This window comes from Erithacus rubecula (genome assembly GCF_903797595.1).
Source record: "Erithacus rubecula genome assembly, chromosome: 3".
NCBI lineage: Eukaryota > Metazoa > Chordata > Aves > Passeriformes > Muscicapidae > Erithacus > Erithacus rubecula.
In genome coordinates this window covers 102809212-102829705 of record NC_136689.1, presented here as the reverse complement: position 1 = coordinate 102829705, position 20494 = coordinate 102809212, and the positions used below count along the sequence as shown (strand labels likewise).

At 41.4% G+C, this 20494-nt stretch overlaps 1 protein-coding gene across 6 annotated transcripts in view; it reads left to right on the top strand.

The window, feature by feature from the left end:
* The window catches only part of OSBPL1A (oxysterol binding protein like 1A), a 75843-nt gene extending 62790 nt beyond the window's left edge, over positions 1-13053 (top strand). For 4 of the 6 annotated variants that reach the window (XM_079300781.1, XM_079300783.1, XM_079300782.1 and 1 more), the window contains 10 exons: positions 115-212; positions 888-1070; positions 1601-1708; positions 1799-1888; positions 2041-2167; positions 5461-5577; positions 6348-6471; positions 8151-8241; positions 9076-9099; positions 11889-13053. In XM_079300781.1, the coding sequence (XP_079156907.1) occupies positions 115-212; positions 888-1070; positions 1601-1708; positions 1799-1888; positions 2041-2167; positions 5461-5577; positions 6348-6471; positions 8151-8241; positions 9076-9099; positions 11889-11991 (1065 nt within the window). In that variant the 3' untranslated portion in view covers positions 11992-13053. The remainder of the gene's footprint in view (positions 1-114; positions 213-887; positions 1071-1600; positions 1709-1798; positions 1889-2040; positions 2168-5460; positions 5578-6347; positions 6472-8150; positions 8242-9075; positions 9100-11888) is intronic. The other 2 variants (XM_079300784.1, XM_079300785.1) reach the window with 1 other exon arrangement.
* The last annotated feature ends 7441 nt before the right edge of the window (positions 13054-20494 follow it).

The window sequence follows — 20494 nt, the reverse complement described above, 5'->3', positions numbered from 1 at the left end:
GAGAAAATTATCTCTACCCTGCAGAAACCAGGACACCTGTCTAGGAAAATATTTTGATATTCTGTAACACCATGGCTACTGTTGATTAACTGTGTGATCTTATCTTGTGGGCAGTGTGTTGCTGCATTCGCTGTGTCTGCTGTAGCCTCGCAGTGGGAACGTACTGGGAAGCCATTCAACCCATTGCTTGGAGAGACCTATGAACTGATCAGGTAATGGACAGAGCTGCACTGAAGGTGGTGTTTGTGGAAGAGATGTTTCATTAGATTGTTAGCTGGCTTGCAGACTGCACTTCAGCTCATAAGCATCCAGCCATTCTCCTAGCAGCAGCTGCAGGTGCATGTGATGTGTTGATGTTCACCATTCACCTGTCAGTGAAGAGAAACTACTTAACTTTTCAATTCAGAGCAGCCAAATGAAATTTGCCAGGTTCAAAAGCAAGTTTAATTCTTTTTTTTCCCTGAAACCTTATGAATGAAAATTGTGCATGAAGAGTGTACAGGAGTGCTCAGAGTACCTAATAAACAACACAGGTCTATTAATGTGTATCTGTACCTAAGGCAGATCTTTCCTTCAGTCAATATTTTGCCCTGTGTTTAGGTGAAGATTTAAGAAAGAGATCAGTATCAAAAGTAACTATATCAACTCCTCAGATCTAGTAGTTCTTATTTATTTTTTGTATTAAGTTATTAGTTATTTAAAATTAGGATGTTCTATGTTTAAATTTATCTTTTCAGTTTAGCCTAGGCTTTTAACTCTCTTGCACTGAGTACAGCAACTATGTATGGGTCCAACTATCCCTTTCACCTCAGGGAAAACAGCTGCAACTTCACTACCCTTGATACCTTGATACATAGGTACATGGTTTGGTTATCTTTATTTTGCAGAGATGATCTTGGATTTAGACTTCTCTCAGAGCAAGTCAGCCATCATCCACCAATCAGTGCTTTCTATGCTGAAGGTTTAAATAATGATTTTGTGTTTCATGGATCAATTTATCCTAAACTCAAATTCTGGGGCAAGAGTGTGGAAGCAGAACCAAAAGGCACGATGACTTTGGAGCTTCTTGAGTAAGTGGATCAGTAATAATTGAAGAGGTACAGTGCCTCATCCTTGATAATTAGAGTGCCTCAGAGTCCCATGGGTTAGGAACAGAGGTGTCCAACACCCACATCCCAAAGTCTGAGGGCAGATCACTTTGTGGGGAGGAGGGGATGGGAAGATAGAAGGAACTACCATCCATACATGCTGCTAATAGCAGCAGTGGGGCCTGGGCATGGATGTTCTCTACGTGCCTGGACATGAGTTCTGATAAAGCCAGCATGCCTGTGTTGGCTTTCCTCATATCTTTCCATGCTAACAGTGACTGCACTACAGTCACTGTTTTAAGGAACATTATAAAATTATGATAATACTGATATTCTTATTATATACTTATTATAATGCTGATTATAAAATCAGTAGCAATAGATTAATAAATTTATTGAGTTTACTGACTTACTGCCATGCCTATTTCAAGACTTGGCATGATGATGGCTAATTGAAGGACTGACATCCTATAAAAATTAAAATACTGTATATTTGTATTCTTTTCCCTTAGGCATAATGAAGCCTACACATGGACAAATCCTACATGCTGTGTGCATAACATTATTGTGGGCAAACTTTGGATCGAGCAGTATGGAAACGTGGAAATAACTAACCATAAGTAAGTTAAGATGTGAGTGTTTTCACCTCCTGCAGGTTTGAAAAGGAAAAGCATTCGGAAGTAATTGGTGCTCTCTTGTTCTGCCTTTAGAACTGGTGAGAAATGTGTGCTAAGCTTCAAGCCCTGTGGCCTCTTTGGGAAGGAGCTGCACAAAGTTGAAGGCTACATTCAGGACAAAAGGTAACAGCTTGATTCTAAATGGGAAACAAATGACTGCCCTTGGTTCTGAGGAGAGCTGTAGAACCCAATGCCTTCAACAGAGGCTGTCCCTGGCAGGAACCTGCAATAGCAGGGTTATGAATTCTGCTGAAAAGCCTGCTTTTTTTTGACAGCAAAAAGAAACTCTGTGCATTGTACGGGAAGTGGACTGAGTGTTTGTACAGTGTTGACCCAGCTACATTTGAAGCTTACAAGAAAAACGACAAGAAAAATACAGAAGAGAAGAAAAGCAGTAAACAGGTATTAATCATGTAAAGAGATGGGATCTCAAAAGCATGATAAAACAGCTAAATGTTTTAGTAGCATTTAAGAGCATTATGATTTCCTTCACTTACCTTCTTTCCTAGTAGAATACAAAACAGATTGGATGAGTACCAATAATAAGGGATAAAATGCTTTTCTTTTCTTGGATTTGTATTCAAACTTCCCAAAACTTGATGTGATCTAAATACTGTCTGGTTCATTACCTGCCTCTTCCTCCCCAGTGACATGGAGGAAATAACATATGCATTAGTTTGGCCATTTCTAATCATGGACCAACTCTATACATATACATACATAGATATATAGCTATATAGCTATATATCTATCTCAACTGTCTCTCACTATAACATATGACAGTGAGAGCATTTTGATTCTTAGAAACAGGACAGGTTAGTTTCTTAACTTGATAGAAGATCATATTTTCCAGCTTTTACAAGGAATTTTTAATTGCTTTCTATTAACTTTCCACAACTGTAGAAGTGCTGGCAGTTTTTTATTTTTCTTCACAAATGATTTTTTTTTTCCTGTTGTAAAAAATCCTCAGTCATAATTCTTCCAAACTTCTGGTCAACAGGAAGCTTTTTTTGTTTAGGATGAACAGTGATGGTGACAACATACAGCTTGGTGAAGAACAGTCCCTTGGATAGTAGTTTAAAATAGGGATTGTTCCCCTTTGGTGACTGCAGCCAGGTTGTTTTGTTTTTTTGGTTTTTTTTTTGTTTGGGTGTTGATAGTTTTTGAAGAAACTTATGAGAAACTTGGAGAACTCTGAAAGTGGTTGTGCCTGTGGAGGTTCAGATTGTTGCTGTATCTAAGCTTGCTGCAGTGCTTGTCATCAGGAGAGTGGTAAAGCACTGGGGATTGCTGCTTCTCTGGGAGTCTGACTGGTAGGACTCCAGGGAGAAGGAACAAAGAAAAACACACCCTGAGCCTTTGTTCAGCTGCCTGTTTTCATTTTCCAGAAATGCTCAAGATGATCGTTGCTTTTCACTTTGAAATGCAGCATGCTGTTGTATAAAGCTCAAGCTGCAGTGTTACTCTGACTCTAGGAAAATGCTTTTCCTACTTAATTAACAGAACTCTTTCTGTGTAGAAAACTGAAGGTTTTGTAATGCTAGATATGAGGCAGGTAGTCTGTGCTGAATATGTACTCCCACTCACTGCCTCTTGTGTCTGAGGAGCTGGTGTTTTCTGGTTTTGGAGCATTTAGGTGAGCCAAGTCTCCTGTACAATGTCTGGATGCAGTTTGCCCCTTTGTGGTAGTGAAGGATTCATTCAGGCACAGAAGTACATGGCTTTTTAAACTTCTCATTAGAATTTTCAGATTTATGTAGCTCTTTTCCAGATAGTACTTAGTGCAACATTGCTACTAATCAGGAAATGCTTCTGCCTTCCTTGAGGGGAACCTGCTTGGATGACAGTCCTTTTGCAACTTATCCCAGATTCTCCTCTGAATCTCTTTCATTTTTATAGAAATAAAACTTAGGGGAAAATAATTTTTCAGGGAACCTAGAGAAGCCTTCATGTATGCAAAGGTGATATTTTACTAACAGAAGAGTTATAGTAGACCCACAGTTAGACCAGGATGGTTATGCTCTGAATGAACTGGAGTCTTTTTTAATCAAGATGAAGCATTTTGTGCAGAATTTTCAGTGCAAATGTAGGCAACAGCAACTGCCCTCACATGTACTTCATTTACAGACACCTCATTTACAGAGGTCTTGCTTTGGCAGGTCTGTTAACTATCCTCACAGCAATATACTGAATGCTTGAGTAGCACTGAGCATAAAATATGGATCATTGTGACAAGAACATAAGAAAATCCTTATTTTACCCATTTCTCTGTAATTCTTCTGCTATTTTAATGTATTGTGTCCAACAAGGCAGAAATTGCATTGTGTATTGTAGCCTTTGTATAAGAGGCTTGGAGTTTGACAGTTTGATACTGGATTGTCTTTGTTTTGATACAAGGATAATTTTCTGATGTGTTCTGCTTCAAAATTCTCAATTTCTGAAGGACTGATCAGGCACATTTAAAGAACATAGTGGTGGGTTGCCAGCACAGTTCAGATATAGTCAGCTAAAAGTCCTGTTTGTCTTCCTAAGAGCTGAGGGGCTAATCCTGGTCTGCACATTATTATGCTGACTGTTCATTATTAAAAGCATAGTGGAGGGCTCTTCAGTGAAGCAGAATCCTTACCTACTTCTGATTTTCTTGGAAGCATAACATGTGAATCATCTCAGAGGACAACTGAGTGCACATTGGGTACTGGAAGTCTTCAGTATTATCTCATGCAACCATGGGAGAGCAAAGCTTATTAGCAGCAGGATTAAAGCTGCTGGCCTGTAGCCAAAGTATTTAAAGCATTAGTTGCCTTTAAGTTTGGCTTTAATCTCCAGTGATCTTTGAAATGTGCTGCTGTTTTTAGCTGTGGTTGTGACACCAGGTTTTCTTGGGAGAGCCTTATTCATTGTCCAGCATGGCTTTAGTTCAATCTTCCAACATCCGCTTCTGTGCTGGAATTAATGTTAGCAGCAGCTGCTCTAAGGCAGTGTGTGAAATGGGAAATGCTTTAGAACTAGTTCAGGTCACACCTACACTGTGATCACCAGTTACTCTCCTACCCCAGTAACCCTTTGTGAAGTTTTTTACTTTTTGGGAAAAGCATTTCACAGTCCTGTGGCTACAGCTGCCTCAGGTCATATATGTCACCCTTCATACCCTTTCCAGAAGCTGTAGCTCATTTAGGATATTCATTTCACATTTGCAGTTTGCCATTTCAGTAGTGCAGTGGTTAATGCAAAGGAAGGTTCCTCTGGGCACAGAGCAGTAGGAAAGGCTTTTTGTTATGGACAAACTGGGCAGCATCTCCATTATGTGCTGGTATTTCTTTGTTGTGGAAGGATGAGGAATGTGGCTTCTATTCTTCACCTTTAATGAAGCAGTAGTGAAGCTAAGTATCAGGCTTGAAATGCTTGTGCTTGAGGAAACAGGACATCTCTGAGGTGGAAAAATTGACATTTCTTAGTGCTTGAACACCCAGCTTACATCTACAAAGATTTGATGCAAGAAACTTGGTAGAGTTCCACTGGGAGGGAATTGTGAGTATGTGTGCTATGTTCATGCCTCAGTCATTGACAAGAAAAGTTTCTTTGCTGAAATTACCTTTAGTCAAGGCCGTAATTTTCTGTAAGTTCTGTAAGTAAGATTTGGTATAAATGTTTCATGACCTCAAAGAGCTGCTCTTTTCTCCCTGTGCTGCCTTTAGGTGGGCAATACTGAGGAATCAGATGAGATGCCATTGCCAGACTCTGAGAGTGTGTATGTTATTCCTGGAAGTGTTTTGCTATGGAAGATAACTCCAAGACCTCCAAATTCAGCACAGGTCAGCTATGCTTTTCCTTAATGAAAGTGTGTGCTATTCTGTTATTGCTATGGTTTACACAAAGCACATTCATTTGTTGCCTTTGTCATTAGCAAGTCTGAATTTACCTCTTTATTGCAAAAAGCTCCCCCACCACAACTGTAACTTTCTAATGTGGAATATGAAGGATAACTGCCACAGGCATCAATCTAGAGTTAGAAATTTTGTGAAATTTCTCTGGAAAATGGGATTCTTCATGTAGATCCCCACCTCTTCTATCCACCCTGCTTCCCCACTGAGGCACCAACCTTGTAAGAAATCACATTGAAGTGCTTTATTAGAGGCCAGACATTTCTAAGAAGAGACCTGCATGGCACAAGTTGGTGTGTGAAGGGCTGTGAAGGTGGAGAACCACTAGGCAAAATACAAGGGTATTATGTGTAACTGAGAAAACAAAGAATTGGTATAGAAAAGATGCCCCCACTGCATTGATCAAGGAGGAAATCTCTCTACAGAGATAGAAAAAATACCAGTAGGACTGGAAAAAGATAAGAGGGAAATAGTGCACTAGTAATTGGATGCTGTCCTCCTTAAACAGAAACACCAAGGATCATGTACACAGCCTGACAGTGCAGTTTTGTGGAATCTTGAGCAATCCTATATTGAGTGATTAAGCAATACAAAATCACTTGGATGCTTGTTTTTAGACAGCAGTTCTCTTTTAGTTCTACTTTTAGACAGTAGCTAGAGGTGTTGTAAAGTCACCTTTCACCTTTGTTTCTGAATTCCAGATGTATAATTTTACAAGCTTTGCTATGGCTTTGAATGAGTTGGACAAAGAAATGGAGAGTGTCATTCCCAAAACCGACTGCCGGCTACGACCAGATATCAGAGCTATGGAAAATGGAGAAATAGGTAACTTCAGTCACGGGCCAAGGCACTTTTATTTTGTCTTAAAAGTTGTTAAATGAACAGCTTGAGGAAGTAGGTCCCCATGCATTCCTCCATAATGCCAGGCAGTAACTCTTTAACACAACATTCTGCAGGCTGGGTTGAGCTTCTGGTGTCACCCTTCTGTACAGGGGACAGTTGGGTTGAAACTAATCTTCATAGTTTCCCATATCTGCTGCTGTGGTTTAGACTGGTGACCAAAGCAGTGTTGATAAACAATATCTGCACAGTCTTAAGGTAATAGTCATTAACTTCTCAGTTTGTCTGTTTCCATCAGCCTGATGGAGAAGGGAGTGTTTTGTTGTGTCAGTACTGAGAAATGCAGTCAAAACTATTTAAGTGAAACTGCAATGCAAAAAATACATTTGATGATGAAAATTCTACTTTACTGGGAGTTGGAACACTTGTGCTGTCCTACAACAGTGAATTAGAAATACATGAGACTTCCAGTGAATAGAAGTGGTATGTTTTTAGAGTATTAAGGCAGGATGGCCAGCTTTGTAGACTTTGTAGAGAGTATGGAGGGCTCTTGCCTTCTCTGGCTTGCTAATTGATTGGGGTAAGTCATGAAACCCTGATTCAGTTTCAGCTGTATAATAGGGCAGCAATTGTGAGATTTCTGATAAATAGTCTGAGATCTAGCAATGAAAACCAGTGTCATGGTGTAATACAGTGCAGCTGAGCAGTTTTGCTTCTTTTTTCTCAGAAGCTGATAACCATTTCTTTGAGGCTTTTAAAACAGATCAGTGAATTCCCACAACCACTCTCCCCTGCCTGTACAACTGTTTTGTGGCCAGGATGATGGATATATTTGGTTCAGAGCATTCCCACTAATTTGTCTGTTTAAATTTGAAGAGTAAGTAACTATGCTGTTAGCAACAGACCATATTCCTTCATGACACACTAGTGGCAAGTTTGTATAGCAGCTGTTACACAGTGGATTGGAAGTTGACAGGAAATGGCTGATAGAAATAGTTAAGAAAATCATTCTTGGACAACTTAAGATGTGTATGAAATGCTTTTTGAGGACTCAGGAAAGTGAGATTGACTTTCATTGAATCTGGTTCTGAGTATAACTTACTCCTCAGAGCTTCTGATCATGCTTCCTGCCAAAAAGAAGCAACTGTTCTGCTTGTTCGGGATTCTACATTAGTGTAATACCAAAAAAATGAAGGGATGCTGCAGAGAGACAGTTCTTTGTGATTTGGAAATAAGCATTCCAAACCTCTGGAGATGAGGAACTAGACACTAGTAGCAACTTAAGCCAAAACTCAACAAGCAGGTGGCCTTCACACTTCTGAAATAAATTGATCATATCTTCAGTTTCCCTACTGAAATAAATTCTACATATGCCACTTCCCTTAGCTCACATTTGCTGTCATGTAGACACATTTCCAGGGTCCTCAGACCATGGAAATGTATATTTAACTGTCTTGAAGACTAGGATGCCATTGGCAGATCCTGTGTCACAGCTTTGCTTTTAGACCAAATCAGTAACCTTCAGTGTTCCATAGAAGCCTTTTTAAATGGACATTTTCTACTATTGCCCTTATTAATTTTCAGGGTCAGATGAAATAATGTCCCTGCCTTATCTATTGTGCTTTACCATCTTCTGTATTTTTGTGTATTTTTATTCCTTCAAGACCTGGCTAGTGAAGAAAAGAAGAGGCTAGAAGAAAAACAGAGGACCGCCCGCAAAAACCGCTCCAAGTCAGAGGAAGACTGGAAGACGAGGTTGGTGCCCTTGCCTGTGTGTGCAGTGATGTAAAGGCTTTGAACATTCAGGTTAAGTGGCAGTCTCCACTGGTGACATGCAGGGAGTGTTGTGCCAGCATGAAGAGCAGACAGACAGCATCAGGTCTGGCAGTGCTGCTGTTGTTTGCAGGCTCGGTCCCAGCAGGATGTAGTGCTTGCAGGGGGAAGCGCCAGGCGTGCTCTGCGCTCCTTCCCTCACTGCTTGCACAGCCATGTGCAAATACAAACTGGTGTCTTCTCTGAGCACTTCTTGGTTCTGACATGACAAAGGTGTTACTCTGATTGCTGCTCGTAAGGAGTGTTGTTGTAATTGCCTCAAATTTGCATGCCTGGCCAAAGAGAGGAATTGCTTCCTTGTGAGCTTGCCCATGACTTCTCAGCCTGGTGGCTCTGTGCTGACAGTGCTGTGTTCTCAAAGTGTATCACCCAGGGAGCCCCCAACTACAGAAGAGGAGCTAAGGGAAAAGTTAGCATACAAGGGACCTGCCAGGATGTTTTGGGGATTTTTTTGGGGTTTTCTTTAAACTATGAGGAGTCAACTGGGAGCTGTTACACACAAGCTAAGAAGAAGAAACTGTGAAAATCTGACCAGATGAATCTAGTTTGACCAGACAAAGTAGTAAGTTGGCATTATCTTCTCAGGAAAAACAACCATAGGGCTAAACTTTAAGTAAGCAAGGTTCCTGTCTTCTCTATAATTAATACAGTCATACACTCTGGATTAAATATCTTTAAAATGTTTGTAAAAATAAAACACATTTTCCTTTTTTTTTTTTTTTTTTTTTTTTTTTTTTTTTTTTTTTTTAAATGAAGTCACCCATCATCCCAAAATCCCAGGTTTGGACATGTCTGCCTTTGTCTTTTTCCTGTGCCTGCTCTTCTGAAGTGTTTGGGTTTGTTTGCATAGAGACTGATGAAGAATAACATCTTTGTAAAGCTTCTAAGTGCTGGACAGCCTTGCACCTCTCTCTTTCCTTCCTGAATTCAGAGTGGTTCTAGCTCTCACCAGGTGTTTTAAATGTGGGACAGTTACATAGTATTCTTCCAGGTGCCTGAAGTAGCTTAAATGTAGCTCAAAACTCCTGAGGATGGAAACTGGGGGATTCCCATGAAGCTGTTTTTTGGGTTATATAATTAGCACAGATGCCATTCACAAGGTTCTGCTGTTGCTGTTGTGCAGATTGTGTGGACCTGTTCAGCATGAGTCTGGGACATCCTTCAAGAACTCTTTGCTTTCCTGGATGTTTCTAAAGCTTTGGCAGAAAATTCTTGGTGTCTGATCTCTTTAGTAGGAATGCCAGGTGTGGCTGCCTATAAAGGCTGAATGTTAAGTATAGGAAGAGTTGTGCTATAGGGGGGACAAGTGCATGCTGTGAAGAACTCTCCTACTTGTTCCCAGGTCATCTGTAGGTCTTTCTCTGCAGTGCATTATGAAATTGTGTCTAAACTATTGCCATTTCCTTGCCACAGAAAATCAAGTTTCTTGCTTTGTCTAGTAGAATTCCTTCTTTTCCTTCTTCCTAAGACAATTCTCCAAAGTGCCCAGTGATTTTATATATATATTATATATATATATGTTATTATTCTGAATCCACTTTAGAAGTGAGGTCTTGGTGTTTCTCAAGATGTGATTTTTGTTGAAAACTTAATATTTTAGATGCTGACCAGTAATCTTAAGTTTTGAGTAAAAATATTTTAATTCAGTTCTGAAATACAGCAGTGGTCTGTTGATTTTGATGAAATCTGTCCCATCTTTCCCACAGCACTGACTGGTTTAGGTCTTGCATGTCTCTCAAACTTAGTTCTTCCCACGCCTTTCCTCTTCCTATTGAAGTAGGTAGACACTGGAGGAGGGGCATTCTGTCCTGACCTGTACAATTGTTGAAGACACACTAATGAGCTCTGGGGTGATAGAATTTCTTAATCTGAGACGTGAGGTCACTGTGCTTATAGCCCTGTTTCATAGCAAATGTTTGGCTTTAGCTCTGGAATGAGCTGCTGTCACCAGTGAACTGGACACTTAAGCTGATCCATACACCTCTTATTTGGGAATAGCTGACTCGTCCTGTAGGAGAAGCAGGAATGAGCTTTGTACAGTACTAGGAGTGAATGACTTCTGTTGAACTCAGTTAACTCAGCCAGGGCAGTAGGAGAACCACTGGAGTGTTCACCTGTTCAGTTACTCCTGGGAAGGCAGCACAAGGCATTTCTTCCAGCACAGCTCAAGTGCTTTGAGCCAAGCAAGAGTTGCTTGTTAGCTGCCCTGCTAACAGGAACATAACCCTGCAGTACTGGTGGCTTTTAAGCTTTTGCCTTTTGAAGAGATCAAGTCACATTTGGTTCAAATGTACTTTTTCTATTCTGAAGCATTATGGTGCTGGAGAAGGGAAGAGCAGAGTTAAACAGGCAGCCTTGCACACATATGATTTACTTAAGTGATTGTGGTCACTACAGTGAGTCACAGAAACAACTGGCTTCTGTGGTCAGTGAGGAGGTGATAGGAAGCTGTGGAGCACATTAACCACAGAAACAGCTTCTGCCAAGCTGTCTCCTGCCATAAATATGGCTTGGAAAAATACAGAAGGAAGTTAAAGTGCTTGAGGTCTGGTACTGTGGGCTGTTGAGGCACAAGATTGAGTAAGTGGGCCAAACAGAAAGTGGCATTCACTGTGTGCTGTATGGTGCCTCCAGATTAAGCAGAGGGGGAGAAGAAAGACAGCAGGTGCTCAACTTGAGTGTTTCTATTAATAACTAGCTTAGCAAAAGCTTGCAAGTAGCTCCATGCAGATGGAATCAGCTTTCTGGGCACTCAGATTGAGTCTCCTGCTGCCAGCAGAGTAACACAACATAGTTAACTTATAATAATCCAGAATTTTTTCCTGCAGCCTGTGATGTTTTATCTACACTGAGGGTAGGCTGGCACACTTGTTCTGAGTTACCTGCTGGTCAAACCCAAGGGCAGGAAGCAAATGCACAAACAGTGGAAACAAGGATGAGCCACCTGTGAAGAGTAGAGAGATGAGTTTTATAGGGATGGGGTAAGGCAGGCCAAGGTGAAGCGGGAACTTGACAAAGCATGACAAAAATAATACAAATGGCATCTACACATATGTTAACCAGAAAAGAAAGGTCAAAGAAGGTGATGGTTTTTAAGGTGCTTTCCAACCCAGGTCACTCTACAATTCTATGATGAAGTGCATTGCAAAACAAGGCTTTAAAAAACAAGGAGTTATCTAGATCCAGGGAAATACTTGTTTTCAGGACTGCAGTGCTTGTGGTGTTTACATGTCTTGCAAAAACTATTACTGCTTGTGCATGCCAGAGTGGTTGTTCACAACTGCTTTGAAATAAAGATGTATCTGTCCATTTTTATGAAGTAATCTTGGCAGCTTCAAATGGCAAAACACTGGTGTCAGTAATTCCATCTCAGAGATATTTAAGCAGTGTAGCAATGGGGAAATTTAGTCAATGAAGATGACTATAAACTCACTTATAAATTTAAAACCAAGAGGATTCCTGCAATAATTATTTTGTGCAGTAAATTGCTGAAGATGCAGCAAAGCAGTTCTGAACTTGTACAAGTGAGTGTTAATAGCTTCACTAACATGCTGTGTGTTTCCTTGCAGATGGTTCCACCAAGGCCCCAATCCCCACACTGGTACACAGGACTGGCTTTACTCTGGCAACTACTGGGACAGAAACTACTTTAACTTGCCTGATATTTATTAAAATGCAGTAAGGAGCCTCTGACTGATACAAATAAGTCTTAATCCATTTTAATGTTTTCCCTTGTTCTACTTATCTCCTGAAAATACTGACATGTTATCAAACAGAATATTAAGCATCTCTGCAATAAATCTGGTGGTACATGATCTGCAGTCCTTAAAGTAGGGGAATAACTTTTCTGGCTGATGGTGGGTCCTGCACGGACAAAGTCTCTGTGGTTTCAAGCTGCCCTGAGTACACCTATATTAGGTTGTGGTGTATGAGGAATAGAACACCTTCAGCTGTTCTGTGAATACTTTATTTTGTAGATAACATTGGCACAAGTAAAACTGGTTTTATTTATTGTGACATGGGAATGTTTAAAGAGCACACAAAATAATTGCAATATTCTATTCTTAAATGAAGACAAGAGTGTCACTTCTGTAAAGATGTAATTTTTCATAAAGTGACTTTTCTTTTACTAAAGTAATTCCCTTGAAGCCTGAGCTTCTCAGGCTATTCCAGAAGTGTTCCCATCTCTGGAGCAGTAATGCAGTTGTTTAAGCTGGTAACATTACTCAGAGGTTATTTATTCAATGTTTTGTGCAGTGTGTTTTGAATTTTGCTCTCCTGTTTTGCTACCAACCTTACGGTTTAAGGAATTAAGAGCCATTTAAATATCTACAGATTTGATTTGAACTGCACACTAGTAACAGGTTTTAAAAGAATCTGTTTCATGCACTAGAAGTTCCGGTGCCCAGCACCACTGAAAGAACCTAATCAGTCCAGGAATGACCTGGTGGAGCATGGCAGGGGGACAGGACTGTGTCTGTACTGTGCAAACTCCCTGGGAGGAAGTCTTGTGCATTTCAAAGGTAGTACAGCACCTCAGTGAGGCCTCCTGTGCACAGCTGCTTTACCCCTTTTCAGTGGGGTGCATTCAAACTTAGTCTGTTTATATTGAACTGTGTACAGAGCTTCTGGAGGGCAAGCTGCTCTTTGTACAATATTTTAACTGCTGTCTGGAGGTTAGTGTTAATTGAATAATTTAATTGCTACTAAATAAAGGCTTCAAAACTTCTTGCATCTAGTCTAAAGTGAGTGGTGTTCAACAGTGCTGACCTCTTTGAGCAAACCCCATCCAAAACCTGCTGCAGTGAGGACAGGTACTGTTTCTTTTCTCCCTAAGTAAGGGTCTGCTTCTAGGGGATGGGGGCACTGGGGAACTGAGAGCTTCCTGCAGCTTGAGCTTTGAGTGGACTATTGAAACTGTTAATAAGGCAATGAGATGCTTTCTATTTTTATTCTAGCCCCTACTTGAATTACCCAGGTCCTGATGCTGAGACATATTTGCATAGATAAGGGAAAGCTTTTTCCTTGGCAGCCTTTCCTGTGAGGGGCCAGCACACAGTGACCTGTAAATGCAGGAGTTCAATACCTGTTCCATTTGCAGGAAGCCTCTACTCTGGCCAGAGCTTCTTAAAATCTGTCTTGACTGCTGTGCAGCTTCCAGGTGTGAGTCTGAGAGCTGCAGAAGCAGCCTGGCTGTTGGGTCAGGGCAGGTCACACAGCACTGAACACTTCATGCATTTAGTTCCTGCCTGCCCCCCATGACTACACCATGTCAGCACAGAGAGGCTGGGTGGCTCCTCACTGGAACAGCTCCAGCAGTTGTGGCAGTGAGCACAGTTCACACAAGGCTAACACTGGGGATGTTCAACATGGGAATGCAGTTCTAATTGCTGGCACTTTTTTGAGCATTTGCTTAACATTATTTGATTTACTGCAATGTAAACTGTATCCATCCTGACCTCTTCCTGAAGTGCAAACAGCCTCTTGTCTCTGCTGGTTTAAAAATTAACACATACCCAGTAGAATTACTTTAGCTGCTCCCTAAATGCACTTACAAGGGGAGGGTATTTTGTCCCACTCTGAACATTACACTAAGGCTGAAAGTTCAGGTTACAGGAAAAAAGATCTGTATAAATGTGAGATTAAAAAGGTGGTTTTTTCAGACTAAAATCAGAGCAGGACTTGCAAAGAGTAACAAGCAGAGGAAGGCAGTGTGCCTGTGTTATATAGGACAACCAATTTAACCAATCATCTCAAACATAATTTTATTTTGAAAAGGGTTAATTTAAGTTTCTAGTACTGAAATCCAAACAGTAGCATGTTTCTATATGGGAAGTAAGCTTACTTCTTCAGTACCCTGCTCTGGGCATGGGTATTTCTGCTGCAGAATTAGAACCAGGGCTTGCTGATTTCTCATCAGGGAATGTAGTGGATCTCCTCCTTGCACCAGCACCTAGCTGTCCAAAGATGGCATGGGTAGAAACATGTTTCTAGTCCTGTGTGTTCTGAACATCACAGCCCACTAGAACAAAAAGTGGAGAATTCCCCCATTTCATTTTTCTTGCATCACATAATTTGGACCAGATATTTTTGACAGCTGACAATGTTTATGAACTTTTCCCCTGGAAAAGCTGAGCATGGCCCAGGAATAAGGACTCCCACCTCCAGCAGAACAAAGGCTTTGTGGCAATTTTTACCTTGTCTCAACTAAGTTAGACAACAGAAGGTCCATAGATTAGAGTGTGGTGGATGTCCCAGCAATTGTAGGAATCAGAAGCAGTGAGTTCCAGTCATATTCCTAGAGCTAGGGAAAGCCAGCATGATGCAGAAAGGATCTGGGACAGCAAACATTGTTTGGTATATTGGGTAACAAACACCTGCAACCTAGAAAATAAAATAAAAATTAAAAAATAAAATGTTCATTGTCAGAGCAGAGGCTCTTTTGTCTGGTACTTCTGAAACTGAACTTTGACAAACTTGGCTAAAAGTTGAGGTTTTTTACAAAAAGCCACTGTTAATCTGTAAATCTACCTAAGCTCAACTCTCCTTTACAAAAGGCTCTGCTGTTCCAGGAGAGTGGGGGCAGGACAGCTCCATGCTGGAGGATTTCTCCAGCTGGGCAAGGGCTGAGCTGGGCACATGCCAGAGATGCTAGTGAAGGCCTCACCTAGAAAGATGGGCACCAGCTCTCTTGCTCTGTGTGGAAGGATGACCAGTGCTTGGCCCACTTTGCCCAGCTGCAGAAACTCACCCACTCCAGCCACCACGGGCAACCACTACCATTTTTATTCTAAGTGGAAAAACTTAGGTCACTGCTGGAAAAAATGATCTTTCAGACAAGAAGAATCAAAACTAGGCCTCCAGCTAGTCACCTCACCTTAGCCACAGGGCACATGGGTTGCATCTTAGGTCCTTAACACCTGCTGCAGGTTTTCAGCAAGATCATTTGGCATCAATGGGAACGCATGATTCTTACCTGCCTCTTTGCCCTAAGGAGCAGAGAGTCCTAGCCAGAGGCACATTTCTTGGACCAAAGGGCAGTGAAATATAACACATGCATTGGGGCCAGGCAGACAGTGTAGGTTCAGTAGATTCTTAAAAATCACCTCTAACCCTGCATTGCACTGGTAAGAGGTGATTTTCTATTTACCACTAAGCTGGAAAGCTGGAAATGGGAAGATGACATGAATGCTCAAACTTTCTTACCTGACAAGACAAACTTGCTCAGTTTGATTCCACTTGTGCTGTAGATTCTGTTCTCTCAGGATGCCAATTAAATCATCATCAGATGGACCTAAGGTTGTAGTACTTGGGGTCTGGCCTGCATTTAATGGCTGCTTCATCTTTATGAAATAATTTGTTCAGTCTGCTTTGGAAAATGCTCTATAAAAGATGGAATCTATGCATCCATAATCAGCTCATCACCCCAATACAATGATACAACCCCACTGGTTGAGGTAACCTTGGTTTCACTGCAGAAACCACTTGTACTGGATTTACAACCTGTAATGGATTGTTAGGAGCAGGTGATGGTGGAGGTGAAAGGTGGCAATTCTCTGTAAAACCAGCATAGTAGCAGAAGAGAAAGCAAGTGCATCATCACAGCTCAGCAGTGACCTGCTTTCTGAATGACATCAGAAACTATGAGAGACATTATTCAAAGCATTACAGGGCTAAATCCTCCCTGAAAAAACATTATTCTGCCTGCCAGCCCAAGCTAAGTCAGTATATATATAACCTGTCAGTATTGGGGAATGTCACAGAAAGGAATGACTGCCTTGCAGCTGTGCAGTCTAGCTAGCTCCCTTCTGGTGCACAAGTCCCAAATCCTGTACTGGCACTGTGAGTGGGATACTCCACAAGAAAGCTTGTTCCTAGCCCAGGTGCTGTGAGTGTCACTGCCCAGGTGCCTCCTGGATGGTTAGACAAAGATGTTTCCTTAACACAGGCATTCAGGTGACAACTTCTGAATTATGCAGCCACTCTCGTCAAATTTGAAAAGTCACAGCAGCCAGTCAAATCTCCAGTGACTGGAGACAACAGAGTATCACACCTGTTTTTAAAAAAGAGGTGATGAGGACTGTAGGAGCTACCAATCAGTCAGCCTCACCTCTGTGCCTGGTAGGATCATGGTACAGATCATCCTGGAAGATACATCAAAACACATGGAAGACACAGAGGTGGTTAAAGACAGCAAACACGAACTGCAACTCCTCCAAGGCAAATAGGACCAGACTGATCTAGTGGCCTTGGATGATGGAGTGACTGCATGAGTGGACAAGGGATGAGCTGTGGCTGTCATCTACCTGGACTTCTGGAAGGTCTTTAACACGCCCTCCCAACATTGTATCTGCTAAATTGGAGATGTAAGGCTTTGATGGATAAGGAAGTGGCTAGATGGGTGCAAATAAACTAGCAGTAAGTGGACCCTCAAGGGTCTGTATTGGAACCAAAACTATTGGTAACAAGTCAGTAGCAGACTTGTTACTGTCTCTTCAATGACAGTGGGATCAAGTGTCCCCTCAGCAAGTTTGCACATGACACCAAGCTGAGTGTGATGCAGTTGATTCACAGGGAAGAGATGCCATCCAAAGGGACCTGAGACAGGCTTGAGGACTGGGCCTACACAAGCATCATAAAGTTCAGCCAAGGCCAAGTGCAAGATCTTGCATCTGCCCACAGCATTCACACATTCCCATGCACTGCTGCCTTGTCCCCCTCCCTCCCCCTCCCCACACTACCATGAAACCTTCTCCTGCTTTCTGCTGCTCACTTGCCAATTGCCCAGCACAGGCAGAACTCTTCTAAGCCAGTGCCTTTGCCAAAACCTGCTTTCCTCACTAGCAGCCAAGCCAGACGTTTCTTCCCAGCACAGATTTTCCCCTCAGCCTCAGGCTACAATGCCATCACACAATCTAATGCTACAACTTGCTGAAAGCAGAAAGGCTGCAGCCACATCCCACCCCTCTGCCAGCTGTGGTGAAGGGGGGGTGGGTGCACAGACCATCCCCTGCTTACAGCCTGGCCCTTTAAGACAGGTGACATACCAAATCCAAGAGATTTGAACCAGCAAACTGCAAAATAGAGCACCTGAGAAGCAATGTTCCTTGGTGGCCTCTGGCAGGGGCTTAGAAGACACAGCTGGAGACTGTAACCTCTTCAGCCACACCCCAACAGGAAGGATATTATTGTTCATAATGGCTTTGTTTGTACTTCAGAATCTTATGATTGCAAGGGCAAACCCTGAAACAAACCTCACCTGCCCATGTGATTTGGGCAGGTGACATTTGCTGCCCAGCACACATTAGTAGGTACACACAAAATAATTTTCTGTTCCAATACAACAAGCACAAAAAAGGTCACCGTGTAGTCCTGTATTTTCAAGGTTACCACTGAGTTTTGGAGGATCATGAAGACAGAAAGATTACAGGGGCAAGGCATGATCAGGAGTCTGCTGAGGGATAAAACTTTAGCCACCAACATTGCTGCAGATCAGCCTTCATTACAGTTGGAAAACCATCATCTGCCTACCTGCTCTTGCATTCTTGGATGTTTGCATCTCTACACAATCCTGAGGGGCAATCCAGAATACTGAAGATTTTAAACTCGTTGGTGCTAAAGCATTTAGAAAATCTACAATAGCTTCTTTTTAAGGGTAACATACTTGCAGCACAACTCTGCCAATTCTAAATGATGTTGAAGTTCATTCACAGGAAAGTATACTGATGGTACACTCACCACAAAATACTTCTTGAATCCTTAGTAATTTCTTAAGAAAACATCTCACATTATCATTCAGTCCTAGAGAGTGACAACACAGATGGTAACATTTATTAAAATGTTAAATATGCATTTGTTATGACTTGTGAAACTAGGAAGAGTATATATATGAGAAGTAGAAAATGCATCATTTTTGGAGTAGGGAGAGCAATCCAAAGTCTAGATTTCTGTACTGAGAGTTCATGGAAGCAACATGTCTTGATAAAGGTATTACACATACCTGAGTGCAAAGGTAGCCGTGATTACTTGAAACCATCCTCAATGAATACAGAGCAGAGGAGAACTTGCACATTTGCTTATTGGGAAAACTTTCAGAACTCCAGGTCTGCAAAGCTCTGCACAGCAAAAGCTTCAAAGATGCTTAAAGTACAGATGTCTTAAACAACAGAAAAATGTACTACCAGAGGTGACAGAACTGAAGCATAAACCTCCATAAATATTTTAAAATGCTGAAACACCTAACATAAAATTGTGTGTGTCTGAAATAAAAAAGCAGCTATAGGAAAAAAATATGCCTGGAAACTAATTCACTGTGCTGAGACTTAAATGCTGGTTTTAGATGTCATCAAGAACAATGTACCAGGTACTTCACTAACACATACACCCCTGTGGGTCCATAGGGAAGGGCCTGTCAATCCAATGGGCACCCAGCCCAGCTGAGGTCATTCCCTTGTTCCTACCACCTTTTGCCCCTTGGCACAAGTAACAGCTTCCAGACAATGTTGAAATCAAAGAGCCTGGGCACAAATTCAGCAAGTCAAGGTCCCAGATAAGCCTTATTTTTCTTCCAGAAAAGAGATGAGGTCATTCATTAATTGGGAAGAAGTCTATGTCCCACCAGTACAACTATCTTTTTTCAATACAGTAAACATACTGCTTTTAGTGAAAGACTGGGAGGTCTTTATCAGAATATGCTAAGCAAAATAATTTTTTGTAATAATCTCTCCCTTCCTTCTCAAATCCTCAACTCAAACAAGTAATTTCTTTTTCCTTTTAACCTCTTCCCCTCTGCCTACTTGGGCATCTCCTCTAGGTAAGCACAGCTTGCCAGAAATGCCTGAAGAACACTGACCAACAGCCAATCCAGCTGAGCTTAACACATTACTTGACTGGAATATCATCATGGAATAGGTCACATCAAAAGACAAGCAGCATTTTGGAAAAACCAGCAAAGGAAAAATGAGGGGTAACAGTAAGACAGCTGCACATGAACTCCCCACAGCTGACTCTCACTGGTGGTTAAAACACAGGGATTCAGTAGATTGTGAAGATCTTGGGCAATTGTGCAAAGGGGTTCTGAGCAGAAGCAGGGAAGATATAAGCAATTAATATGCACCTGGCCTGGTAACCTGTGGTGGGTTCAGCTGTGGGGTCCAAACACATCAAAAAAGTGATCAGAAATAGAAATAATTCAGCATTTAATTCTGGAAAGGCTGCCTCAAGTTGAATGTGGTAGGAAATGGGTGGGGAAGAGGCCAGGTGAGCAGCAACACTTTTCACCATCTCCTAACAATGGCACACTTTTGGGACTTGAACAAGTCTATTACATTTCACTTGTTTGGGATTGCATAACTTCTAATGATGTGCTTCCTACCACTGTTGGTGTTTCACAATGATTGCTGGAAAGGGAAGTTGAGTGCTGTACAGGCTACTCTGCTTTCACCCCACTGCAAGGTTTGAGCAGCTCTACACCAACCTAACACCTGCTCCTGTTCAGACTTCAGCAGGTACAGAGCAGCTCTTAAACACAAGTACAGTCAATAGCTGGAAAGACAATCACATAGTTGCAAACTGAAAAGCAATTCAGTACAGCGTTTGGGGAATTTTATTTAGGAATAAAGCATAACTAGAATGTGAAACAAGCATCCAAAGTCAGAGAAGAAATTAAAGTGCCTGCTTTAGAGTAAATTAGAAACTACTTTCAAAGGTGTAAGAATGCAACAAATACAATTGATTGTGGTTCTTTTTCTTCAATGAAGAACGAGTGAATTTGATGTCTTAAAAATGTACCTTAAAGCTTGTTCACTCTATGGTTGAACTCAACATGACACTTGCTAATCCAGGAGACTGTAATTATACTGGAAGAACAAAGGCTGGAGATAGTAACTGCTGACTAGAAAACTTTGTTACAGAGTCACTTAATGTCCCAGAGTTTTTCCCAGTAATTGGCATCATCTTGTTCAGGAGGCCACCAATTAGAATCCAAACTCAAGAAGCAAAAGAACAAAATTCATGTCCACATTTCTTTTAATTTTACTCAGAAATATAAAAGTGCAAGTTCTGTAAATTAACAACATTTACAGTACATCACAATAAATATGCCACCTTGTGACATCTAAAAATTCTAGTTATTCATTTGAAATGAGCTGTACTGAGATAAAAACTGCATCAACAT